Here is a 25017-nt window from a genome sequence, read left to right on the forward strand (position 1 = left end):
CTCAGTACCAATGTAAGTAGTACTAAGCAGTACCTTAGAATTAAATTCTAAGTATAGTTCTAAGTGTTAATGAATAGAGATACTGGACTTTTCTTGCTCATCTGGACTAGCTTGTGCTTATTATTATCTTATTATGGAACATCTGCGAACACAGAGTAACAGGAGAAGGGGAAGTAAATTTAACCCTGTGAGGAGATTAGAATAGGATATCAGGAGATGACCTATAAAAGGAAGAATGTCTATGTAAGTCCATGGTCACAGGCAATATATCCAGGTACTACTGAATTTCAACCATTTTTCCCTAAACAGAATAAATTGTAACGGAATTATATTTCCTATTGTCCAATGCACATACCATGTTACATATTATTTCATACTTTAAAATTATTCAAAATTACAGTATACCCAGGGCTCCTTTTAAAGTACACAATCTAATATAATTATTTTTCATAAAAATGAATAAGTGCAAGGCTGATTTGATGGAGAAATCAAAGAGAACCCCTCTACTACACTGGACAATACATGGAATAGGAAAAAAAATCCAAATTTTAAGAAAAGTATCAAATTTAGTCTCAAAACATTTAAGCTTACACTTAATTAAGTAAGTGGTAGAAATAAGCTATATATTTGATACATTTTCAAAAAGCCTAAAATATCATTTTTATAGCTTATTCCAAGTTAAGATTGTGTTTTAACTAAATTTTTATTTCTGTAAAAAACGAACTGTTGTACTGATACTTAAAGATTTAGTTGCCTGAACCATACATTTAACAATTTTTAAAAAGTCTATAAAATTGTACATTTGCACAGCAAATAAAAAATATATATAACAATTCTTAAATAATACATCACATTAAAATACCATTCAAAAAATTTTCACAATGATTTGCCAAAGCTATTAGTCGTCTTTTCTCTCTGTTGTAACTCGTTCCATCAAAGCCCTCCAGACATTTCCTGGTATTTCCTGATGTTTGTCTATTAAATACTGTAGAGCATTCTTCGCCTATGAGGGGAGCGAGGATGGATGGATGGATGGACAGACAGACAGACAAACTTTTATTGTCATTTCACTATACACCAAAGTGTACATTAAAATGAAATTTTGTTGCATTGGCTCAAGCAATAAAATAAGAATAGCATAATTACTACAATATGTAATATACATTCTTTACCCATTCCACTCCTCTAATCTTTATCCTAATAAATATCAATCCTACTGATATTTATTAGGAGGTGAGGAGGTAAGAAATGTAAATTACTCATTATTATTGCATCATTCAAAGGTAAATTACAGTTAAAATCAAAACCAGCAATGAATCCTTTTCAAGCTATAATATTAACCAGACACTCAAGATTTTAATCCTGAAATTACAGAGCCCACACAAATACAAAATATATAGAATTCTCTGTGTGGAAATTAGTTTTCATCCTACAACTTATACTTCAAGCACTACAAAATGTTATTATCAAATAATAAACCTAAGGGGGAGATTCCAGCCATGCAGATGGATGCTGGAGTGCTCTGATTTAGTGTTTGTTAAAAGGGAATCTCTGCCCTCTGGAATGGCAAGGCATTCCAAATCCACAAACTCCACTGAGCAAAGCAACCAAACTATTCTTAGCACATTAATTCTGTATTGAGCATATATGCCTGATAAAAATTCCCAAGTCATTTATTTATTTATTATTTATTTATTTTTAAAATTTTGCCACCGCCCATCTCCCCCCGGAAGAAGGGCTCTATGTAACTATGAAAAGTAACCAGTTAGTTCCAGGAGACTTCCTATCGTTTCATTCTCTCTCCCACACCCTAACTGAAAAAAGTGTCCACTTTTCAGACACACACTGATCTAGCAAAAAGAATAAAACTGAACTCTAGGCAGAGTGAGACTTACGACTTCTGGTCCATCTGAAAGTTTCTAAGGGCTCTAAGATTAGTCTGATAGACCTTAGGGACAGAGTCTTTTTATAGTGGTTTATAAGGATATGCAGCTCTCCCTCTCATTGTATTTTGTATTTTTAAATTGTATTTTTAAAAAACAGTTTGAAAAACCATCTCTTTCTAAAGACTTCTGACTGCTGAGTTATGCTGCTGATAGCTGGTGTTTTATTCTTTGGGCTCCAGAAAGGTTCTTTATGTTAATGTTTTCTACTACAGATTAAGGTTACTATGGTAATTAATCATTTTGGCTGGCGCAAAGGTTGAATTCAACTGTCCCCTTTTCGAATGTTAATTTTTGCACCTGGGGGGAAAACTTGCTTGGACTTATTTTAGTTTCTGTTTCCTTTCTGGGTAGGCATGTAGCTGCTGTGAGCTGCCTGCAAGAATGCAGAAGACATTTAAATATGTTTTGCTTTCTGTAAATAAATTATTTTTATAGAAATGCCTGGTGTGTGACTTTTCTGATCTCTCCTGGGCCAAAGGCTTTCCCAGCAATCTGCCAACACTTTATACTATGTAAATTACATCTTAATGTACTTTTGCTTTTATATGATTCAACTGTAAAATTTAATATATTTTTATTTCTGTACTTTTTAATGAATTCATGAATTTATATGTTACTTTTCTGTATGAATTTTTCATACAGAACAAATTTTTCATAAAAAAAAAAGAATTCCAAAGAGTTTGGAATCAATTCATAAAAAAAAATATCACAATAGCTTGTGGTCAAGCTATTAATACTCTAAAAGTAAGATCTTACTTTTTCTGTCAGTTCTTCTGCAGTTACGTTTGGATCATATGGAATAGGATCTCCAAAATATGTCTGCAATTTGACTGGAAAGTTCCCATACACAGGAAGTAGTGGCAAACGAAGATACTCATATAGCGACCTTAAGAATCCTGATTAATTGAAAAAGGACAAATTAAGAGGATAACAGGTACAATTGTCTTTTTACCCACTTATTTTAAAAATCTCAGAAGTAGTCATTCATTCACAAAGCTGTACAATGTTGCTTCCTAACACAAATCTGAACAGCAATTTAGTGCATACTTCCAGGGTCATCTTGAGCTCTGCATTAGGAGGTTAAAGCTGCATGGCAGCTTACTAAAAATGTTAAAGAATGGAGAAAGATACTGGGCTAAAAAACTAGGCTGTAGTGAAATGACTGAAGACCAGAACAGAGGCAACTGCAATGAGAAGCAGTGCTTGCAATTAGCCGCTACCAGTTTGGAATGTTCTGGAACACGTTTGGAGTCTCGAAGTGGTCTTCATGGAAGATGTTATGTCTAGTTTAAGCTGATTGAGGCAAGATACTGAAGAAATAAGGAAGCAAAAGCCGTAAGTGTGGCTAAAAAAATAGAACAGGGTACAGAAAAGACGGTGTGCCAGAGTCCTATGAAAATCATTATCACAAAATGACAGTAAAAGGAGATGGATAAATTCATGGAAAGCAGGCCTATCAAGGGCTATTAGTCTTGAAGACTCAATATTACTTCTGTGTTGGGAATATCATATTTTCAAATACAGTTGCAAGGGACCCAGGGTGGGGGAGGAATGTTCCCACCTCCTATTGTAACTTCCATAGAGGCATTTAGCTGGCTACTGAGAAACCGAATACTTAACTAAACGGCTTTGGCTTGATCCAGCAGAGCCAAATAAAACAACAACAACAACAATATATAATTTATTTTATATTTTTAATTTAATAAAATTATATATAATTTTATAATTATATTTATAATTTATTATAAAATAATAATATATAATAATAAAATATTTATAAAAATAAAATTATATATATTATATTAATATAATATTAATATTTCTAATATAAGTATCATTTAGAATTCAAACAGACAAGTGTATGCCACACAACACCCCACATTTAACAACTGTTGATAAGAAAGACAAAAAAGTCTGGATAGTGGACACTGCAATACCTGGAAACAGAATAGAAGAGATAGAACTGGAGAAAATCACAAAATATAAAGATCTGAAAACAGAAGTAGATGACTGTGGCAAAAGAAAGTAAAGATAGTCCCAATAGTAATAGGCTCCTTGGGTGCAATTCCAAAACATCTGGAGCATCACTTGAACACCATCAGCATTGACAAAATCACCATTAGACAATTGCAAAAGGCAGCTTTACTTGGAACAGGTTACATCCTGTGACGATACCTTTAATATTATTAAACAACATCTGCCTATTCCAGGTCCTTGGGAAGGGCTCAATAGGTGGACAAAAATGCCCAATCCAGTCTAAACATCTGGCTGACTGTGTAATCAACCTTAATAATTTCAATTTATATCCCACCTTTATTTTGTATAACCAAGGCAGTGTACATAATGCTCCTGCCTATTTTCCCCACAAAACAATCCTGTGAAGTGGGTTGGGCTAAGAAAAAGTGACTTGGCCACAGTCACCCAACTGGCTTTTATGCCTAAGGGAAGATGAGAACTCATGGTGTCTGAGTTTCCAGTCCAGCGCCTTAACCACTATACCAAACTGGCTCTGTAACTGAGTTCTCAGTATTTTCAGGTTTTTTTCCCCCCAAACTGTAATCTCCCAATGGAGAAATATCAAATCTCAAGAAAAAAATATTAAACAGTCGCTATTGTCATGCAGAACAGCCAGCAGATTCTACATGCCCACATTGTAGTGTAGTGCAGTGGTTAAGAAGATGAACTTGGATTGGGAGAACTTAAATTTAGGTCTATCATTTATGCAGATCAATGGACAATTTTGGACTAAGACAGATTCATTTATTCCACAGGACTCTTGTTCTGGGATTAAAAACAGGGGAAATCCACATATGTTGCTTTGAGCTGCAAGGTAAAGGTAAAGGTAAAGGTTTCCCTTGACGTAAAGTCCAGTCGAATCCGACTCTAGGGGGCGGTGCTCATCTCCGTTTCTAAGCCTTGGAGCCGGCGTTGTCATAGACACTTCTGGGTCATGTGGCCAGCATGACGACACAGAACACCGTTACCTTCCCGCCGAAGCGGTACCTATTGATCTACTCACATTTGCATGTTTTCGAACTGCTAGGTGAGCAGGAGCTGGGATTAACAACGAGAGCTCACCCCGCCGCGCGGTTTCGAACCGCCGACCTTCCGATCGACAGCTCAGCGGTTTAACCCGCAGCGCCACCGCGTCCAAGGCAAAATATAAATGAAGTAACAACGGCTTCTTCTTTTAGAACAGGCCAAGCCATCCATATATACTGTATATACAATGAGGACACTGGGATGTCATTTGGACTGGAGATATGTGGCCAGACGGTAGTAAAGAGAGGAAAGGTAGTTAAGACTGATGGGGTGGAATTACCAGCAGGTTACATAGCCAACATACAGACCAGCTACAAGTACCTTGGTATCCCACAGTGACATGGGAACCACAATGAGGAGGCAAGGAAGACAGCAACATCCAAGTACCACCAAAGGATAAGACAGGTCCTAAAGAGCCAGCTCATTGGGAAGAACAAGATCCATGCCATCAACACATACATCCTGCCAGTTATCAGATACCATGCCAATATAGTGAGTTGGCCAAAGGAGGACATGGAGGCTGCCGATGTGAAGACCCAGAAGCTCCTCACAATGTACGGAGATATCCACCCCCAGTCCAATACCAAGAGACTGTACACTAGCTGGAAAAAGGGCGGGCGGGGTCTGGTGAGTGTCAAGGCCACTGTCCTGGACAAAACCCAGAGCATCCAGGAGCACATCAGTAAGATGGCACCCAAAGACGAACTGCTGAGAGAATGCCTGGGGCAGCAGCAGTCATGGGAGGAAGATCAAGCAGAGGAAGTGCCATGGCAAGACAAAACCCTGCATGGGATGTACCATCAACAGATAGCTGAGGTGGCTGACATTGGGAAATTCTACCAGTGGCTGGAAAGGGCTGGACTAAAAGACAGCACTGAGGCACTGATCATAGCAGCACAAGAACAGGCACTAAGTACCCAATCCATAGAAGCAGGAGTCTACCACTCTAGACAGGACCCAAGGTACAGACTGTGTAGAGGGGCCTCAGTCCAACACATAATGGCAGGGTATAAATGCAGGCAGGAATAGCATACTCTGAACAGCACAACCGAGTAGCTGGTATTGTGTACAGGAACATCTGCACACTGTATGGGCTAGACCCTCCCAAGTGCAGGTGGGTAATTCCACAGAAGATCGTGGAGAATAACAGGGCTAAGATCCTGTGGGACCTCCAGAGCCAGAAGGACAGGCAGATACTGAGCAGCCAACCAACCAGACATTGCAGTAGTAGACAAGGACCAGAAGACACCAGTGGCGATAGATGTAGCAGTGCCAAGTGACAGCAACATCAGGAAGAAAGAGTATGAGAAGCTGGAGAAGTACCAGGGCCTGAAGGAGGAACTAGAGAGGATGTGGAAAGAGAAGGCCACAGTGGTGGTAGGAGCACTCAGGACTGTGACTCCCAAGCTGGGAGAGAGGCTCCAACAGATCCCAGGAGCAACATCAGAGCTCTCTGTCCAGAAGAGTGCTACAAACAGCTAAGATACTGCGCGGAACCCTCAAACTCCCAGGCCTCTGGTACAGGACCTGAGGTTGAGGAAGACACATATGACCCATAGGGGTGAGAGGGGATTTTCTTATATACACGGTAATAAAAACACAGAGCATTTTATTTAAATCATGTCCACCACTATAGGCATAAAAGATAGCCAAAGATAGCCAAAACCATCTCTAATCAGGAGGAACAAAATGTAATCACAAATGACTTAATACAAAAAAGCCCAAACTAAAGTTGCTTACTTATTCGTCCTCCAAATATTCGAATGGTTTCCCGAACATTTCGTGTGAACATAGGAATGATGGGCTGAAAGAACAGAGTGATGGAGATATATATTAACAATTCATTTCCCATAATCAAATGATTTTATAGTAATCACAAGATTATATATTTGGGCCTAAAAGCAGAAGACTGAGGGAAAAGTGAAGAGAAACAAGTATAATAAACTATTTCTTAGTCACATTTCTATTTAGCAGTTGATCCAAGAAACTGAAACAACTTTTTCTTTCTTTACAAGCACTCAGGGAATGAGCTTTGTAACTGACTGGGAATTTGAGTCACCTGTTCTGAATCCAACCCTCTTACTACAAAATTATGTAAGTCTCCTATTATTGCAACTTCAGTTTTCACATTGTAGGGGTTCTAGGTCTGCACTCTGAGAATATTTGAGCTAGAATGTAAAATATATTAAAGTTTTGTACAACTCTACACACCAGCAGGAAAATTTTATGTATGAAGTTCTTCACATTTCAGAAAAGCAACCTTGCCCTGCAAGCAATTAACAAGATAAAAAAAAAGAGTTACCTAGGATTTTCAAATTTTCATCTTTCATCATGAAAATTATGGAGAAATCTGGAACACTGGTAGCACTAGGTAATAATCATTTGGACTGCACAGGTATTTTATAAAGTCTTTTGGCACATTCAGCTGCTGTCTCTGGAAGTTCAGACAATTCCTTCAAGAATTTCCTAGGTTGTCTATAAGTGTATGTGAGGCAACACTTTCAATGGAACTACTCTCAATGCAAAGCAGCTGTGCATGTACATCTGGGAAGATCCCTGAAAAACCCATCTGCCTCACTGCTTCAAAAAAGGGAGTTCTGCTGATGTCAAATGGCTTTGCAAGGTGCCCCTGTGAAGACTTTGCACAGTCCTGACAGTCCTGCATTTGCACCCTATGGAAGTATTATACCGACTAGAGGAAACATAAGGGAAGCCCCACATGGAGTGTATTACAGTAAAGTAAATGTGGGAGTACCAGTATTTGAATTGTTCCCGTTATAATTGTCAGTTATTAATTAGCATTAAAGTGGCATTAAGTAAAAATTACTGCAATGTACAATGCCATCACATTTATATAAATATTTTGGGAAATTTGCATTTGAGAGATCTGAAGAGGTGAATTCTCACCTTGCCCTTTTTAAATGCATAAACAGTCATGGAAAGGTTCCTTTAGCTGCTTTTGTTTGGCAAGAAAAGCAAGCAGGAGGAACAGACGAGAAATGGAAAGGCCTCAGGACTCCTCCTTCCCCACCCATTCCCCAATGTCAAAACCATTTTTTTCTTAAATTCTTTTGGTTGGAGAAATTTGAAAAAGGTCATGAATGATTTTTAATAGTTTCTTTTTTAAATAATACCTTAAATGATTAAAATGTAAATTAAATTGGTTTATGTGGGGAAGCATACCAAATCAAGAAAGAAACGAACACGTGCAAGAAACATGTTTCATTACAGGAAGTATTCAATTTCTGGAAATTCCTGGAAACAATTTCTTAAAAGGTTCTGAGTAAGTAGAATCTGATACCTCAGATTCAAGCAATGAGACTCTGTAGACTCAGATATAGTCTAAGACTTGTGTCTCTCTCTCCTCCCTCCCTTCAACAGTTCTGATATAGGGAAATCTAAAGTAAAAAACACATTACTTTTTTTAAAAACTACAGCGTTTTCAACATTAACATTTCGCTTGCCTGCTTCTTAAACTAACAAAAACGAAGAGAAGTTATATTCCCTAGAGTTCAGCAGTCTGCAGATCCCTTTGCAAGAAAATTTAAAAATTTAAAATACACTAAATCAGCAAATATCCAACTGCCTGAATAAAGTATATATTTCAATTGTAAACACAAAACATACTTTTAGGAGTAAACGAAGTTACACATAATACTTTTCAGAAAGTTAACAAAGTAACTTTATATCCACAAAAGGTGCTAAAAGTAAGTATGGCATATATTTCAATGTTTTAATTCATTTATTGATTTATATAGATTTATATTCCTCCATTCATACAGCAGCTCAAGGAGGCATTTTTTGCTGCAACCACCACCTGGTGAGGTAGACCGAGATAAAGCAGTGTTGACTGGCCCCAGGTATCTGTGGCTGAGGGTTGACTAGAACCTGAGTTTCCTTACCATCGTCCATCCATCCCTAATCCCTCTACCACACAGACTCTCTCTAATTTGGTTGACCCACCTCTCCCCATCTCTTTGTCTCCTATTGCTTAAAGTTTACCAGAAACGTTTTATTTCCTAAGATTTATTTCTAAATCTTAGACTTCTAAGCATGGCATACGTAAGTGGCTGTAACCTTACATTCTAGTTATGCCTACAGAATATTTACCACTTTCGCATCAATAGCCACTTGAGCAAACCCTTTACGATTTCTCCACATAATGGTGTAATTTTCATCACTGAATAGTGCTTCTCGTACTCCCCCTGGTGCAATTACCAACAGTCCTCCATTCTCCAATACTTTTCTACATTCTTCTGGGGATCCATGCAGAACACAGAACACATCAAGTAGTAACTTCATCCCTGGAATTCATAAGAAAGTGTTGTGGGGCTAATATTGGTATAAAACTACGATCTCTCCACAGTTAGTATGCTTTATCAGAGAAATACGGAATAAACAATGAATAGGAAAGCAGGTGTAAATTATGAGAAAGACACAAAGGACTAGATTTTCCCACGTTTGCAGCAAATTATCAATTTTACACTTATATTCTCCATTAACAATCCGGATCTAATGAAATACTTTCAAGTCAACTATCAATGATAAGTTATCAACTCATAATTTTTTGATGAAAATTTATCTTGGAAAGAAATCTAGCATTCAACATCCAATAATCAAATATCTTTATATAGATTATGCAATATGTATTTTATGCCGTAAAACTTACATGATACTGATCATTTAAAAAGCCCTCTCCTTCAACTATTACTACCCTGGAAACAATTTAACTAGGATCTAGCTACATAAGGTTCCATGATTAGAATTTGAGATAGGAAGCCAGTACAATGCTATACGTTACACAGGAATCCACTTTTCTTTTTAACGGAGCGCAGCAACATAAGGCTTCAGGATAAGAAATTAAGACTAACAAGCCAGAATACTTGACTAATTAGTAATGGAACAGACCGTTCTTTAAAACAAGAAAACAATTTAGTTCACTGGTGTCTTTCAATATATACTTCAACATAAATATGAGTAAAGCTATCCATACATTATTTGAGATGTACAAATAATTTATCTTAATTGTTCAAGATTACCTGGAATTAAAAACACAAAATGATCAGCAACTATATGGAGGATTCTTTTCTTCCTGATAAGAACAGTGGCCACCAAGTAGAAAAAGTCTATGGGAGTTGCTCCATGATAAAAAACAATCAGTGCTGGTCCATCTGGTATTTTTTCCAGGCCACGCAACTCATAACCTGTTATGGATGGAAACATTCAAGATTAGCATTTGATATTAAGTTTGCATAATAAAGAAGTCTTCAAATATTAAAAATATGAAACTGTTGATGAGAACAGGCACCAACTGCAAGTAAATTACAATGCATGGCAATTATTAATTATTTAAGTATTATATTGTAACCCCACCTCAGTTGAACATCTTTGTATTAATGTTCACAGGTTTGTCTATTACTCATGTCAATCAGATACACTGCCTTCTTTTCTTGTTTTAGCCTATTTATTTATTTATTTATCAAATTTCTCTGCTGCCCATCTCGCACATGACTCTGGGCAGCTTACAAATACTATAAATAGCAAATCACTAAAACCAATTCAATATAAATACATAAAAATACAATTGCAAGGTCTAAAATATAAAATAAAGCATATAAAATATACAGTTCAAGATGTGAAGCTCTTAATCTAGGCACCCTCATGGGGCCAACCACCCCCAGGAATGGCTGTCCCCCCTCCTATCCCAGGCCAGGTGGCATAGCCATGTTTTTACTCCCTTCTGAAAGGCTGGGAGAGTGGGGGCCTGTCTTACCTCCATGGATAAGCTGTTCCACAGGGTGGGCACCACAGCAGAGAAGGCCCTCCTTCTGGACCCTGCCTATCGGCAATCCCTCATGGACAGGGTCTGTAGTATGCCCTCTCTGCCTGACCGGGCTGGATGGGTCGACATAACTGGGATGAGGCGGTCCCTCAGGTACCCTGGCTCCATGCCATGTAGGGCATTAAAGGTGATAACCAACACCTTGAACTGGACCTGGAAGCAAACCGGCACCCAATGCAGCTTGCACAGCAACGGTGTTATATGTGCCCTTCTAGGGGCTCCTAAAACTGATTGTGCAGTTGCATTTTGCACCAGCTGTAGCTTCCGGATACTCTTCAAGTGTAGCCCCATGTAGAGTGCATTGCAGTAGTCTATGCGGGAGATGACCAGGGCATGAGTGACTGTTCGGAGGGACTCCTGATCCAGGAAAGGGCATAGCTGGCGCACAACACGGAACTGTGCAAAGGCCCTCCTGTCATGAGTAGTGATGGCGAGCAGGAGGGGGCCTCTATCCAGGGGGGAAAATGCATGCGTAGTACTGAGGAATTAAGCAGCTATTCAAAGAGACACAGATCAGACCCGCCTTAACTTTTGGGGTTTATATGTCTGGGTTTTTCCCACGCTTCTTCAGTTTGTTAGGATTTTCTGTCTTCTGTAGCAGTAATAAACACTAGAGACCTATTCCTTGTCTCAGCATGATTCCTGACTGTTAGGACACCTCCTGGCCATGACTGCCACCTGCTCTTTGAGCAGGAGTCATGAGTCCAGGAGAACCCCCAGGTTCCACACCAGGTCTGCCCAGGGCAGGGCAACACCATCCAGAGTCAAAGATGATAAATTCCTGGATACCTGGGAGCCCCCAACCCACAGCCACTCTGTCTTGCCAGGGTTCAGCTGAAGCTTCTTGTTCCCCATCCAGACACTTACACCCTCGAGGCACCGCGAAAGGGTGGCAACTGCATCAATTCTTCTTCTTCAAAGGTTATTTGGGCTAGCTGGTGAAAAAAAATTGTTTCTGGAATACATGGTTTCTTTAGAACACAGAGATACAAAAATCCAAATCAACATACATGAATTGAGTTCCTTAGCTTCTTCTGTAGCATATAATTCAGTTTCACAATCTTGGCTATTTTTTGATAAATGCAGTCTAAGTTCTTAAAGCCATTTCCCAAAACATTCCTATTTCATATAGGAAGTACTATATCCATCGCATTGAAGGTCTTCCTCTTTTCCACTGGCCCTCGACTTTACCAAGCATGACATCCTTTTCAAGCAATCGTTCTTTCCTGACAATGTGCCAAAAGTATAAGAGTCTAAGCCTAGTTATCTTCGCTTCTAGGGAACATTTTGGTTGTATTTCTTCTAAAACTTATTTGTTTGTTGTTCTGGCAGTCTATGGTATTTTCAATAATCTTCGCCAACACAATTCAAATGCATCAATTCTTCTATCTTCCTTTTTTAATGTCCAACTTTCACAGGCATATGTAGCAATTGAGACGACCATGGTGTGAGTCAGACGCACCTTTGTTTTTAAACTGACATCTTTATTTCTGAAAGCTTTAGAAAGGTCTTTGATGGCAGATTTTCCCAGCACAACATGTTGATTTCTTGGTTACTACTTCCCTTGGCATTCCAAGTAGAATGAAATTGTTGATGACTTCAATTTCTTCTCTATTTATTGTGACATTGTTAATAGGTCCATTTGTGAGAATTGCTGTCTTCTTCACATTCAGGTGTAGTCCGTATTTGCTGACTACAGTCTTTGATCTTCATCAGCAAGTACTTCAAGTCTTCTTCACTTCCAGCAAGCAAAGTTGTATTATCCGTATGATACAACGTATAACAACTCTCAGATTGTTAATGAGTCTTCCATCAGTTCTGATACCCCCTTCTTCATACATTCCTGCTTCTTGAATTATTTGTTCAGCATACACACTGAATAAGTAGGGTGAAAGAATACAACCTTGCCGCAGACCTTTCCCAATTTTTAACCACTCAGTATCACTGTTTTCTGTTCTAACAACTGCCTCTTGATCCGTGTACAGGTTCCGCATGAGTACAATTAAGTGCTCTGGAATTCCCATTCTTTGTAATATTAACCATAACTTGTTATGGTCCACACAGTCAAACGTCTTTGCATAATCAATGAAACAGAGGTAAACATCTTTCTGGTATTCTTTACATTCAGCCAAGATCCATCTGATGTCAGCAATGATCTCTCTCGTACCACGTCCTCTTCTAAATCCACCTTGGACTTCTGGTAGTTCTCTGTCGATGTAAGGCTGTGAATGTTGTTGAATTATTTTCAGCAAATTTTGCTAGCATGTGCAATTAATGGAATTGTTCAATAATTTCCACATTCTGTTTGATCTCCTTTCTTTAGAATGGGTATGAATAACGGATCTCTTCCAGTCAGTTGGCCAGGTCGTTGAGAGGGTATACATTTTGTCCAGCAAAAGTGGTAAATAATTAGTATGCTCTAATACATAGTTTTATATTACATAGTTAAATTTGGTTAAAATAGAAAAGTTGTAATTCTAGATGCATTTCATAAAAAATTACTGGATTTTGGGCCAGGTATTAAGACAAGCTCTTTTGGGGATTTGGTTTTGTTTCAGGGGTTATTGTTTAATCAGGTCATCATGACTTTATACTAACATTATAGTTCTAATCTCTGTATGTCACCCTAATAGTGTATGTGACATGGGCAGTTCTACAAAATGTATTAATAAATAACTTCGTAAATATTTGAGGTAATGTTAGCTTGTCCAGATATACTTGCAAAATATACACAAACATACTTACTTAACCATCTAAAGTTCATAATCTACTAGCTTGCTCGGTCAAAATTTCTAGCTTCATTACATTAACCTTTCTTGCATAATCTCCTTCTCTAGCTTATTTTCCAGAACTGTATCATCAACTTTATACATTTTGAAATGTACCCCAAAATGTACAATTATTTTTATCAGTAATGACTTAAAAAAAAGCAACAATATTGGAACACCTGTCACTTCTGCATGGAGTGCACAATCTGTAGTCCATACCAACTTCAATGTTTGCCCAAATTCTCTTTAATTCTTAGCAAAAGGAAAGGCTCTGGTCATATGAAGTCTGGCATCATACTGCACCACTCCCACGCTTTCTGCTTAGTCCAAGCTTGGTAAAATGTAAATGACTACCTTTTTTCTTTCAGTTTGGGAGCAGGGACAGTCTCTCTTTAGGTATGGCTTATGGGGATACTTGTTGGTTAAGTGACAAGCAAATTTCTAGAGACCTATCAGTTAAAATTAGGGAGAGGCAGAGAGAGAAGGCACCAGATGCTTTAACTGCATATAGTCAGAATAGTACTGTATATTGTATTAGACCAGTATTTCTCAACCTTGGAAGCTTGAAATCCACATATCTTCAAGTTGCCACGGTTGAGAAACACTGTATTAGGCTAAATCACCTAATAGAAAATGTTGTAATCAGAATGCAAGGTCACATTTACACATATCTCTCTCCTTCACATCGCAATGGTGTGTTTTTAAGACAGTGCTTTTCAACAAACTACCAATCTAATCCATCTGCAAGTAAGATTTATAATATTTAACATCCATGCGACTCATATACTTTCTGAATCAACTGCAAAATTCAGTTGCTTCAGTGAAAACATAAAGTGCCCTAGGCATTATAGAACTAAAACAGCACCTCCTCCGTGGCCTCCTACTCTTATTCTTACCCATTAATTCCCTTTAAACCAAAAAACAAGATGAAAAATCCATCATGTCTTTTTCTGTAAAATCATAGGTAAAGTTGCAGCCTCTAACCTTTCAAGCATTGCCCACCCTAAACTAAACAGTCTGTGGCCTGTTTTGTGCCCGCTTTGTGCCTAACATTAAACCCAGCATTGTGACCTGGTTCACATATAATGAGGCTGGGTCATTTACTCAAGACATTTCAAGACTAACAGAAAAAAGAAGAGCTCAACAAAAACAAACAAATATCCTTCAGAATTAGTGTTATGTGTGAATCAGACCATTTCCTTTCTCTCTTATATACAGGTGTTCTTGCAGTTTGCCAATCTACCCCTGAATGAGGAATTCTGTAAAAAGTTATCAACTTTTTGAAACAAATGACTCATAAGGACTTATGAGAATGTATCATTTCAAAAGTAAACACAACTAGAATTTCACCCCCAGCAGCCAACACTCAGAAAGCAGGAAAGAGCACCAGATAATCAGGGAGTTTGATAAGCATGCTTGGGAAGATGTCTGGCATAATTCTGACTGAAAATAAGAAAAAGTGGCAATGAGCAATATTTGGAAAGTGCTGGGTGGTTTTTAATGCCAGTGGAGATTAGGGTCAGGCACAAGCACGGACGCAGAAAGAAGAGGTTTCTGAGGCAATAGATGTTCTCCCCTCCAGATGTGATGGGGAAAGGGAGTAACCCCTGAAAAGAGAAAGTTCTTAGGAAGGCAGTTAAAGCTAGAGGAGAGCCCCTGGATCCTGGAGGTCTCCCATGGAAAGTAGATGTAGGAGAAAGAGAGAGGAGATGCTCCCTTAAAAACATGTTGGCAGGAAATGACAGCAGATACAAAGAAGTGGTGTGAGAATTCCACTTAGGAAAGTATCAGTAACTTCTTGTACAGGTTAAGGAAAAACCAAGGTACTCATGAAAGACTAGAGCAGTCTGTAGCCCCTAGCTGGTACTAAGAAAGAATTCTACAATTGGGACAGGCAAATCCCTTTTAAAGGACACATAGGTAGAGAAAGTCCACTTTCACTGACAATGTCAGATAGATTCTATTGGCCAGGTATCAGAAGAGAGGGAAGTAGACACTGTCAGGAATTTAGGGAACATCAATTGGTCAGGAGAAAATGAATACAAAGTAAAGTTCCAATGGTACAAATGCCTATTTATGCTGGAACCATTTTCAACAGTGGCTACAGACACCGTAGGCTCTCTCCCAAGAAGGCAGCCAAAGGAAACAGATATATACTGGTGGTTTGTAATTGTACACTCTAATATCCAGAGGCAGTTGCATTACAAAGCACCATAGCAAAACAGATAGTGGAGGAATTAATGAAAATCTTTAGCAAAATATGTATACCTTTTTATATCTTGACGATTAAGGGAGCAATTTTCAATCAACCCTCCTAAAATATCACTATGATGGTTTGGGAGTGAAAGGACTGCAAACTAGTTTGAATCACCCATAAGCATATAGGCTAACAGAATGTATGACTTAGACTCTCAAGAACATGTCAAAAAATATTTAGTTCAAGACCCCACTCATTGGGGCACTTGGTTGCCATCCCTCAAGTCTACGTACAGGGAAATACCACAGGCTTCCACAGGATTTAGTCCTTTTGAATTAGTATATAGAAGTCAGAGAAGAGGGCATCCTGGATGTAGTTAAAGAAAGCTGGATAACCAGAACTGAATCTCCAAAAATCTGACTGAATAGGTACTAGTTCAAACTACAGTCTCTAACCCAGATTGCACAAGAACACGTAGCCCTAGGACAGGATCCACAGAAAATATGGTATGATAAAAATGTCTGGCAATAGAAGACCAAGTGCTACTGTTACTATGAAGCACCAAATGTACCGTAAAGTTCAGTGACAAGGCTCCTACTCCACTGTGAAACAAACCAGTCCTGGAAGCTATCAAATTGAGCTGGGTAATGGAAAATGTGAGATCTACCATACCAACCTCTTGAGAAAAGGGCATACAAGAAAAGGGCTTGTGTCAAAGCCCTGTTTTAAATGATCCGACTTTGGGATTCTTTGTTAGAAATAGTGAGGTTAAACTTGACCCAGAGAAACTGACTGCTATTCAGCAAGGTAAATCTTCATAGACTAAGAAAGAAGCAAAATCTTTTTTGGGGCTGGTTGGGTATTACAGCCATTTTATACCACACTACTCCACTATAGCTTAAGTTCTTACCAATCTGATCAGGAAATAAGAACCAAAACAGATCATATGGACCATGGAATGCCAAAAGGCATTAGAAGATTTAAAAGAAGGCTTGGGTCAAAGCACTGTTTTATATGATCTGACTTTGATCGACCATTCCTGCTACAAGAGAATGCTTTAACATAGGATATGGGCCAGCCTCTGGTAGTCTCCTATCCAAGAAGCTAACAGCTCAAGAACAATAATTTACTACAATAGAAAAGGAAGCTTATTCTCTCAAATAGTCCATTGCAACCCTGCAGGTATATCTATGAGTGAGAGAATTCACAGTAATAACATATCACTAGCTCCTCACCTGGCTACACCAGATGAAGAAAATGCATCCACCAATAGGCATATTGCCAGATGATACATAGCATTGCAACCTTATAGATTTTCAATAACCCATAGAGCAGACAAGCAGAAAGTAGTGGCAGATATCTTGTCCTCTTATGACAAAGACTGAAATTCAACTGCATTAACAGAGGACAGTTAGAGGGAAGCATGTCAGAAGGAAATTTCAACCTTCCAAAAAGGGGGAAGGTATGTAAGGGAAAGAAAACCATAGGTGAAAAAGTCTTCTGCACTTGGAAGAGTAAGCTCCGAAGATACCTGATTGACACAGCTGCTGCTAAGCAGAAACAGCTCCCTCCCACTCTTCCAGAGTTAGGTTCAGCTTATTTTATTCCCCACCAAAAAATGCCTGTTTGTTGGTTCTGACTCTACAAGGAAAGCGAGTGGCGGAGTACTCAATCCTCCCCTTCCCTAGCTTGCTGACAGAGGCAGACTGACCGGCAGACTCACCCCACATGCATCCACGCTGGCATCCCGCCAGCCAGTTGGCCATGCCAGCTATTTGATGGACATAACAGCATCCACAGCTGGCTAGTTCAGCCACAGCCTGGCTTTTTCAAAGACACACTGACATCTATAGACAGCCAGGTTAGCACACCTTGCCCCTGTGGGTAAGCAGGAGGACAGGAAAAGAAGAGGTAGCAATTGGACGAGGAAGGAGGGAGTGACATCTGAGCAAATTCAACAGCTACCAGGGAGAAACAGGCTAATATTCAGTTGCCAGGGCCACAATTCTAAGTAATCAGTCATCCTCGCTTGATCCCTGCCTGGAGCTTGGTTTGGAGCTCGAGTGCAATCCTGCTTAGACCACAGTTTGGAGCTTGGCCTGGAGTTTGGCAGCAACTTTGCTTTGCAACTGGATTTATATAAGGAGCAACCAAGCTTAAGCTGCACATATTCCACAACAAGAGTAAGAGCTTCTGAAAGGTGGCAAAGGTGACTGTATGCCACCTTAAGAACTATAAGGACTGAGTCCAAAGGCATGGATACAGGGCATAAGGGCTAGGAGGGTAGAATTAAGCTTGCCCAGTCAGTGGAGAAGCCTTATACTGGGGAATATGTGGAACATATTAAACTGCTGTGTAATGTTTTCATCCAAACAAAAAGGAAACACACACACCCTCCAACACACACATATCCAGTGGCTTTCATCGTGTTCTGGAAAGAAGTCTATTCTTCCCTAAAAAAAGGACGAGCAACGATTTTGGCTGGGAGTAACATTTAGAGGAAAAAAATGTGAGGGCAGCCAAGATAGGCATGTATCTATACATGTATGTATGATTCCAAAATTTAGGGGGCAGCTTTAACCAGGACCTTCCTTACCCATCAAGATCATTTTTCCCTGCTAATAGCAGCAGAGAAAGTATCACAATGCAGGGAAGACAGCTGTTTTAACTATAAATCAAAGACAGAAGATTTGGAAAGGGTAAGAAATTAAAGTTCTTCACACTCCTCTACAGGTCCCAATTCAGGAAAGACAGGCGCTTTCCCGTTGCTACTCCAACCCCACAGCAATCCTGATTTAGGCTGCCTCACATTTCTTCCCAGCTGAAGGACTCTCTGCACACAGCCTTCTTTGCAGATTTGTGTCCTTGAGAGCCCACCAAGCAGTATTTTAGGAGTGTGTGAAGGAAAAAAGGTGCATAAGTCCCAAAGATAATTATCAACAAAATGTAATAAACTAATAAATTATTGGCAAAATGGCAAATCAGCACCACCAGAGGAACTCAGAAGGTAGCTGTAGATACCTGTGCCAGACCACCAGATAGGTTTTTCAAGGCTGCAAATGGTCCATTAATCACACATCCCCACTCTAAAAGGTCAGGCAGTCTTACTATCAGAAGGGCTGACAGAAGGGCCTATTAAATATTGGTAGTTATCTCTATTATGTTACTGTCTTGATTTTGTTTTCCTTATTAATATTTAACAATGATTTCTTTAACTTCTATTTACTCTAGTGTATTTCTCATGAATTTAACTTACAATATTAACCATATGGAACATTGTTAATTGAATAACATACAAGTGCTGAAAATAAAATTAGTAAAAGAACATGGAAGGTGTTTTCTAGAAAATAAACTAATTTATTTAAGATTATAACTCCTATTAATCCCAGCCAATCATGCTGATGAGAACTGTAGTACTAATTATCTGAAGGGTTCTGTGTTGAGAAAGAATAAGTAGATATCGTACGCACAGCATTCATCCTCCAAACACAAAGTTACAGAACAATATTCTATATTGTGGAATTCCCCTTATTTCTATTTTTTTTTTTTACAATGTTTATTTACATCTTATCAACTTAGGAAAGGGGACCATTACAAACTGAGATAAAATGAACCTCTGACATGATACTAAAAGCAATACTTTCAAAAATTCCAGGGGAAAATTCTTGAAATAAGAATCATTAAATTATCCATTGACTTTATTAATATCTGTCCTTAAGCCTGAGGGTAATTTATTTCACAACTGTCATGCATAAGAAGAATGGTAGGATACTTACCATTCCATATTCTTGCATGAACATACCATATAGTTGCCAACATTTGTCTTGCACCATCCCAGAAATCATTCAAATAAGCTTCTTTTAGGTCTGTCTTTCTTTTATAAATATGAAGAATGATAACAGAAATATAGAGGAGGAGGACAATGACTGCTGGAAGTAGAAGTAGTATGAGTAATGGCATAAATAGCCATGTAAGATAGATCAGGTAACTCAGATATTCTTCCAGATGTTCCACTCCAGTCCATTCTTCTAATAAAGAAAGCAGGCATGTTAAATAGGATATGGATATCTGCTCTGCACCACAGGATTCATTTTGGTTTATCATGTTCTGTTTAAAAAGGAAATAAAACATAGAAAAAGCATTTTTAGAAGCCTAGACTACCATATATTTGTGCTTGAATTGTCAATTTGTCTTTCAACTATTAATTTGACTCAGTCATTTTTCACTAGAGAGAAAACCACAACAGTGGAAATCTATGCACATCTTCTAAGAAATGAGTCCAATTAAACTTAATAAACTTTATTAAGTATTAATAATACTTAATATACATTAAGTATATTAAGAATATTAGAATAGCAGCCTTACATAGTAAATAACTGAAACATGAACCACAGTCATTGCCACGTGATTCATTCTACCATCTTTTCTGGGAAAAGCTAATCTGAGATCTTGACATACTTGCTTAGCTTGAACTTCTTGATTCTAATTTCATGTGCTACTGAACAGCAGTACAAGGTTTTATGCAAAGCTTTCTTTTGCTTGCTTGCTTGTGCAAAGCTTTCTCATAATCCCTTGCTTTAATGCTGTGGTCTAGTATTACCTTTTGCTTATACTCCATCAAAAGCAAGTCACTTTGTTAGATTTCTCCCTTGACCAATAGAACCTATAACATCCAAGAATATTATACAAAGTGAACTCCACATCCCTACAAACACAAGAACATAGCCTTATTTTTACATATGCCTTTTTACACACAATAGTTCAATATATGCAAGGCAAAGCTGTAAAACAGTCAAGAGGAGACTGAATTAGTGGTGTGTTTTTGAGATGCCCTCCTATCACCTCTTGCATTTTTTTCAATTTGTAAGAATTCCAAAAAGTTGCTTTTTTACAGCAGAACCATAAGGAGTCCTGTGGCACCTTAAAGATTTCCAAATTATTACCACATAGATTTTTGTGGACTACTATCTAGCAGACATAGCATCAGTCAAGAACTGAAGCTGATTATATATTTGTTTATGGTTGGAAGTTTTATGGCAGGGGCTGGATTGCCTCCTGCCAGGAATGTTTTTGGGAATTCTTGCACCAGCAGGAAGTTATAAGATCCCTTCCAATTGACACTTTCAATAATTCTAGGTCCAGGCAGACGCCACAAGTCAAGACTGACTTGAAGGTGCACACACATCATTCTCTGATGGCTTTCCACCATATGGTATTACTGGCCTGTCATGCTTACTTGGAAGAATTTATGATGCAATGCATCAGGAAGGTAACATGTCTGTCGATATCTTAATCTCAAGGAAGAAGGATGATCAGAGGCAGCTTCTCCTCCCCACTTCAAAAACCTCTGGCTGGTGCTGGTTCTTCTCCAGATTCACCTGCCCTAAGAAGGCGTACATTAACGTTTTAATACTAAAGGGTGAACTGAGGAAGAGGAGGAGGAGTGACAATACCAGGGGAAGGGGATTCTCTTGGTCTTCCTTTGACCCTACCAACATAGGGTAGCCTTCAAGAAGGAAAGGCACTTCCTCTGGGGTACAAGAGAAGGATCTCCCTCCGACCAGGTGGGAGTCTTGGAGAAGAGCTTCAAGAGGGACGGGGAGGGAAGGGTCCTACGCTCTGCGGGAATCAAGGAAAAAAGGGTCAGCCAAAGAGGGTGCAAAGACGGCGGTCAAGCAAAAAGAACCCGATGCCAGTTTTCTCCCACTCACGGCCACTGTCCGAAACTCACTAGTGGGGGTCAGCACGGTCAGGAAAACCGGCCCGTCCGTCTCCCTTGTCCTGTTTCAAAGACAAGAAGCGCTTTCCTGTCCGCAAGCCTTGAGCTTCTCTTCTTCTCTTCCTTTCCACGCCCAGAAGGGCGGTATGGGGAGAGCGCGCTTCGGGAGGCGTCCAGAGCAACAGCCCCTTGCAGCAAGGAAGGGAACGCCATTAAAAACGTCCTACGCTACCGCGTCCCCCGGAGCAAGACTCGCACGCACGCGCCTTGAAAGGCTTCGCTTCGCAGGTTGCGAGCTGCGGCATCACAACAGATAGTTGTGTAGAGAAATCCGCTATTTTCCTACAAAGACGGAAGCGGATTGAAACCCGCTTAAAGTAGGACCTAATTAATGAACGAATAACACCGATATCCCGCCTTTCCGCCAGCACCAAACAGCCTACTGGTTTTTCCCCACTCCCGTTGTTTTCTTCTAAAAAGTTGCTGGCGCCGCCACGTTGGTCCACAGATGAAATGGAAACATTTCAAACTGTGTTTCTAGAACCAACCAATCCGGTACCCGAACTATAGTTTAATTAACTAGATTGCCGGACCAATAATCACACTACGTGTGCACCAGATATTAAACCAGAAAGCAGACGACCTAATTTAGCCAACAGAGTTGTGCAGTCGCAGCAAGCGACTTACTGTAATTCCATATTCAATCGTCTTGTCACTCCATTTTCCGTCTCTATCAAGTTCAAGATCCGTGGACGCCGCTGAAAGGAAGGCAAGGCTTTGGCGCATGCTCATTTTGTGCTGTGACGCTTCCTGTTTTTAAAGTGCCTGATGTTTTTGTGCGCCGGGGCGTGACGTTGGACGTATATACTGCAAATAATACTAAACGTGTGATTTGTTATTTGCATTTTAGATTTTATATGATTACTGTATTTCTCAATCTATAACAGTTCCAAGGGGACCCATGTTAGCCTTTTGCAGCAAAAAGTCTTGTGGTCTTTAGGTTATTATAGTTGGGAGGGGGTTGTATTTTATCCGCATTTTATATTTCATGATGTATGCATTCTAATGCACAACCTTCTTTATGCATTTTTTCAGATTTAAATCTCTTCTGTTGTTTATATGCTGTTGCTGGACAAGGATACAAAGACCTTTACTTGAATTACCAAAACTTCCAATTCAGAATAGATGCAGATGAGCCTAAAAGGTTGCTCTAGCAGGAAAATGTCCCACTAACTTTGAGGACAAGACTGTCCTCCACCCCTTTTCTGGTTCCACTTCAGCATGGTGTTGCTGAGCACGGGTGGCCATGCCTAACAGAAATCTATAGCAAAACATTCTGAGGTTAACTTTAGGGGTGCAAACTGCCGTTCCTAGTGGTCACCTGAGGTACTGCAGGCACGCCTCTCACCCCCATTTCTCTAGCTAACCATGAGTGGTGGGAAGGGGGAATGATAGTATATCCCTTACCAAAAGACCTGCTTGCCCTTGCTCCATCCTGTGAATTTTCCTTACATATCCAGACATCAACTGGTAGACCTCTGACGTGTTCAGAATGCCTCCTGCAACTTTGGTGCAGGTGTGCTGAAACTGCAAGGAGGGTTAGGCAGAGAGCTACCAAGCCCTGCTCAGAGCTTTGGCCTACAGCCCTAAAGTCAACAGGGAGAGCGATATCACGGGGAAGATGGGTCTGCAACCTGCACTCCTGCAAAGGAAGCAAGGGATTTCAGGTGAAGCGGTTCTGCAACCTGTACTTTTGGAAGAAAAGGGTGGGAAGACCCATTTCCCCTCTTTTCCAGATTTCCTGCCTTCCATTACAAGAGTTTCTCTTCCTATGGGTGGCAGGAGAAAAAGTGGGGAGAGAAATGAACCACAGGATGGAATGAAAAGTAATGTCTCCACTGTCATTTAAATAGTTTAAATAGGGATATTTCTATAAATGAAACAGGAAAATAATCCTTGAAATGAATTCTTCTGTTACCTGTATTTAGCTTTCCACATCACCACCATTCACTACACACTTCCACCAATGATGGACAAGGTTCTTAAAGCAGTCAGGAAAGAGCTCACACTTTGCTTCTTCAATCAAATCCTGACAGTCTTTCCACCTCTTCATTTGACTCAAGCAAATGCCCACATAGGCATCCCTTCAATTTTGAGAAAAGGTGGAAGTTTCATGGTGTCAAGTCTGGACTGTGTGGCAGATGTGGTAGGATGGTGAGATCCAACATTGTGATTGGTTCTTGGGTGGCTCATGAGGTATGAGGTCTAGTGTTGACATGTTCCTTTTTGTGGTATCAAATTCTTCTTAATCTCCATTTTAAAGTTCTGAGTGTTGCCATGTTTTCCTCTAAGTTGATAGTAGTGCCAGGTTCAAGAAAATCCATGTAACGCCATCTGTGTCCCAAAAAAGCTCTGACTACAAGTTTTCCCACTGAATTCTGGGTTCAGGCTTCCCAGGCTTTCCATCTAGGTGAAGCTTTGTGATGCTATTCCAAGGATTGTTGCTTTGGTTCTGGGTCATAATGATGACCCCATGTTTTGTTGCCAAGAAATTTTTAACCTTCATTCACACAGTGTTACAATTACCAGCAAGTTTCAATTTTTGAAGCTTTCATGTCTGCCATGAGCATGTGAGGAACCCACCTTGCTCAAACCTTCCAATACTAAAGAACCTCAGTAATGAAATCCACACATTTCTGTGAAATGCCAAACTTGACAGCAATTTCTGTTTGGGTGCTCAACAATTGTTCTACCAAATCAGCTCTGATTCTTCATCTTTACATTTTCTGGCCCATGGCACACAGTATTCACATCAACACAATCATCTCCATAAACAACCTGCATTCAGCAGTGAATTTCAGTTGAAGGGACTTTTTTAGCAGTCCAAATTCAATCACAGCAGGTTCCTTAAGCACACTATTTAGTACTCACAGCAGGCTTCCATTTCATGAGCAATAGCAACACAACCTTTTCTCACAACTTCCTGCCAGCTGAAGTTAAGAACAGGTGCTAAACAACAAGTCAGAGCTTCTAATGCACAAACTATCTGTTGGTAACATAACACTGAGGTGTTACTTTTTATTTAACCTTCATATACATGGTATACCAAAAGTCAGGCTCCATAGGCCAATCACAATATGTTTTTACAGAGAAAATATTACTTTACTTAGGAATGTTCAAAGGTCATGCATCAAACAAGTAAAGAAGGGTTGAGAAGAAAATGGCAACCAATTCAAACATTTAATGTAATTTATATAATAAATTGTCTATGGGGCCTGACTTTTGGTACATCCTGTATATAAGTACTGTATATACTATTTTTAAAAATCATTGATATTTGTCTATAAGGCTTATCTCTGTACCTCAAGATGGAGAGGAACATTTACATATCTCTCTGGTGTTTGGAGATTTATACTTTCTCAACACTGAACTGTCCCTTTGTTTTACTGTTTTAAGTATTTGGGACTCTGTCCCATCCACAGCTTTGACAGTGTGATAAAATA

General features: G+C 39.3%; 1 protein-coding gene across 2 annotated transcripts; it reads right to left on the minus strand.

Annotated features, from left to right (window-relative positions):
- Nucleotides 1-500: 500 nt before the first annotated feature.
- LOC134494235 (DGAT1/2-independent enzyme synthesizing storage lipids-like) lies at nucleotides 501-21097 on the minus strand. 2 transcript variants are annotated; one of them, XM_063299291.1, is made up of 7 exons: nucleotides 21032-21097; nucleotides 19572-19902; nucleotides 10028-10192; nucleotides 9099-9292; nucleotides 6729-6792; nucleotides 2703-2842; nucleotides 501-1003 (listed from the first exon to the last, which is right to left on the minus strand). In XM_063299291.1, the coding sequence occupies exons 2-7, from the start codon at nucleotides 19897-19899 to the stop codon at nucleotides 899-901; spliced, it is 996 nt and encodes a 331-aa protein (XP_063155361.1). In that variant the 5' UTR covers nucleotides 19900-19902; nucleotides 21032-21097; the 3' UTR covers nucleotides 501-898. The 2 variants fall into 2 exon arrangements, with proteins under 2 accessions (XP_063155361.1, XP_063155360.1); XM_063299290.1 differs by having other exon boundaries at nucleotides 9207-9292; nucleotides 21032-21073.
- Nucleotides 21098-25017: the final 3920 nt, after the last annotated feature.

This window comes from Candoia aspera, chromosome 3 (genome assembly GCF_035149785.1).
Source record: "Candoia aspera isolate rCanAsp1 chromosome 3, rCanAsp1.hap2, whole genome shotgun sequence".
Lineage (NCBI taxonomy): Eukaryota > Metazoa > Chordata > Lepidosauria > Squamata > Boidae > Candoia > Candoia aspera.

What these genes read in the sequence shown, in the direction of transcription:
- LOC134494235 (XM_063299291.1), bottom strand. Translation starts at nt 19,899, where the DNA reads ATGATAAACCAAAATGAATCCTGTGGTGCAGAGCAGATATCCATATCC. An exon ending in TTTTGTGTTTTTAATTCCAG is followed by an intron (nt 9,293 to 10,027) that starts GTAATCTTGAAC and finishes TATGAATTCCAG; the next exon opens with GGATGAAGTTACTACTTGAT. An exon ending in CAGAAGAACTGACAGAAAAA is followed by an intron (nt 1,004 to 2,702) that starts GTAAGATCTTAC and finishes CTCCCCTCATAG; the next exon opens with GCGAAGAATGCTCTACAGTA.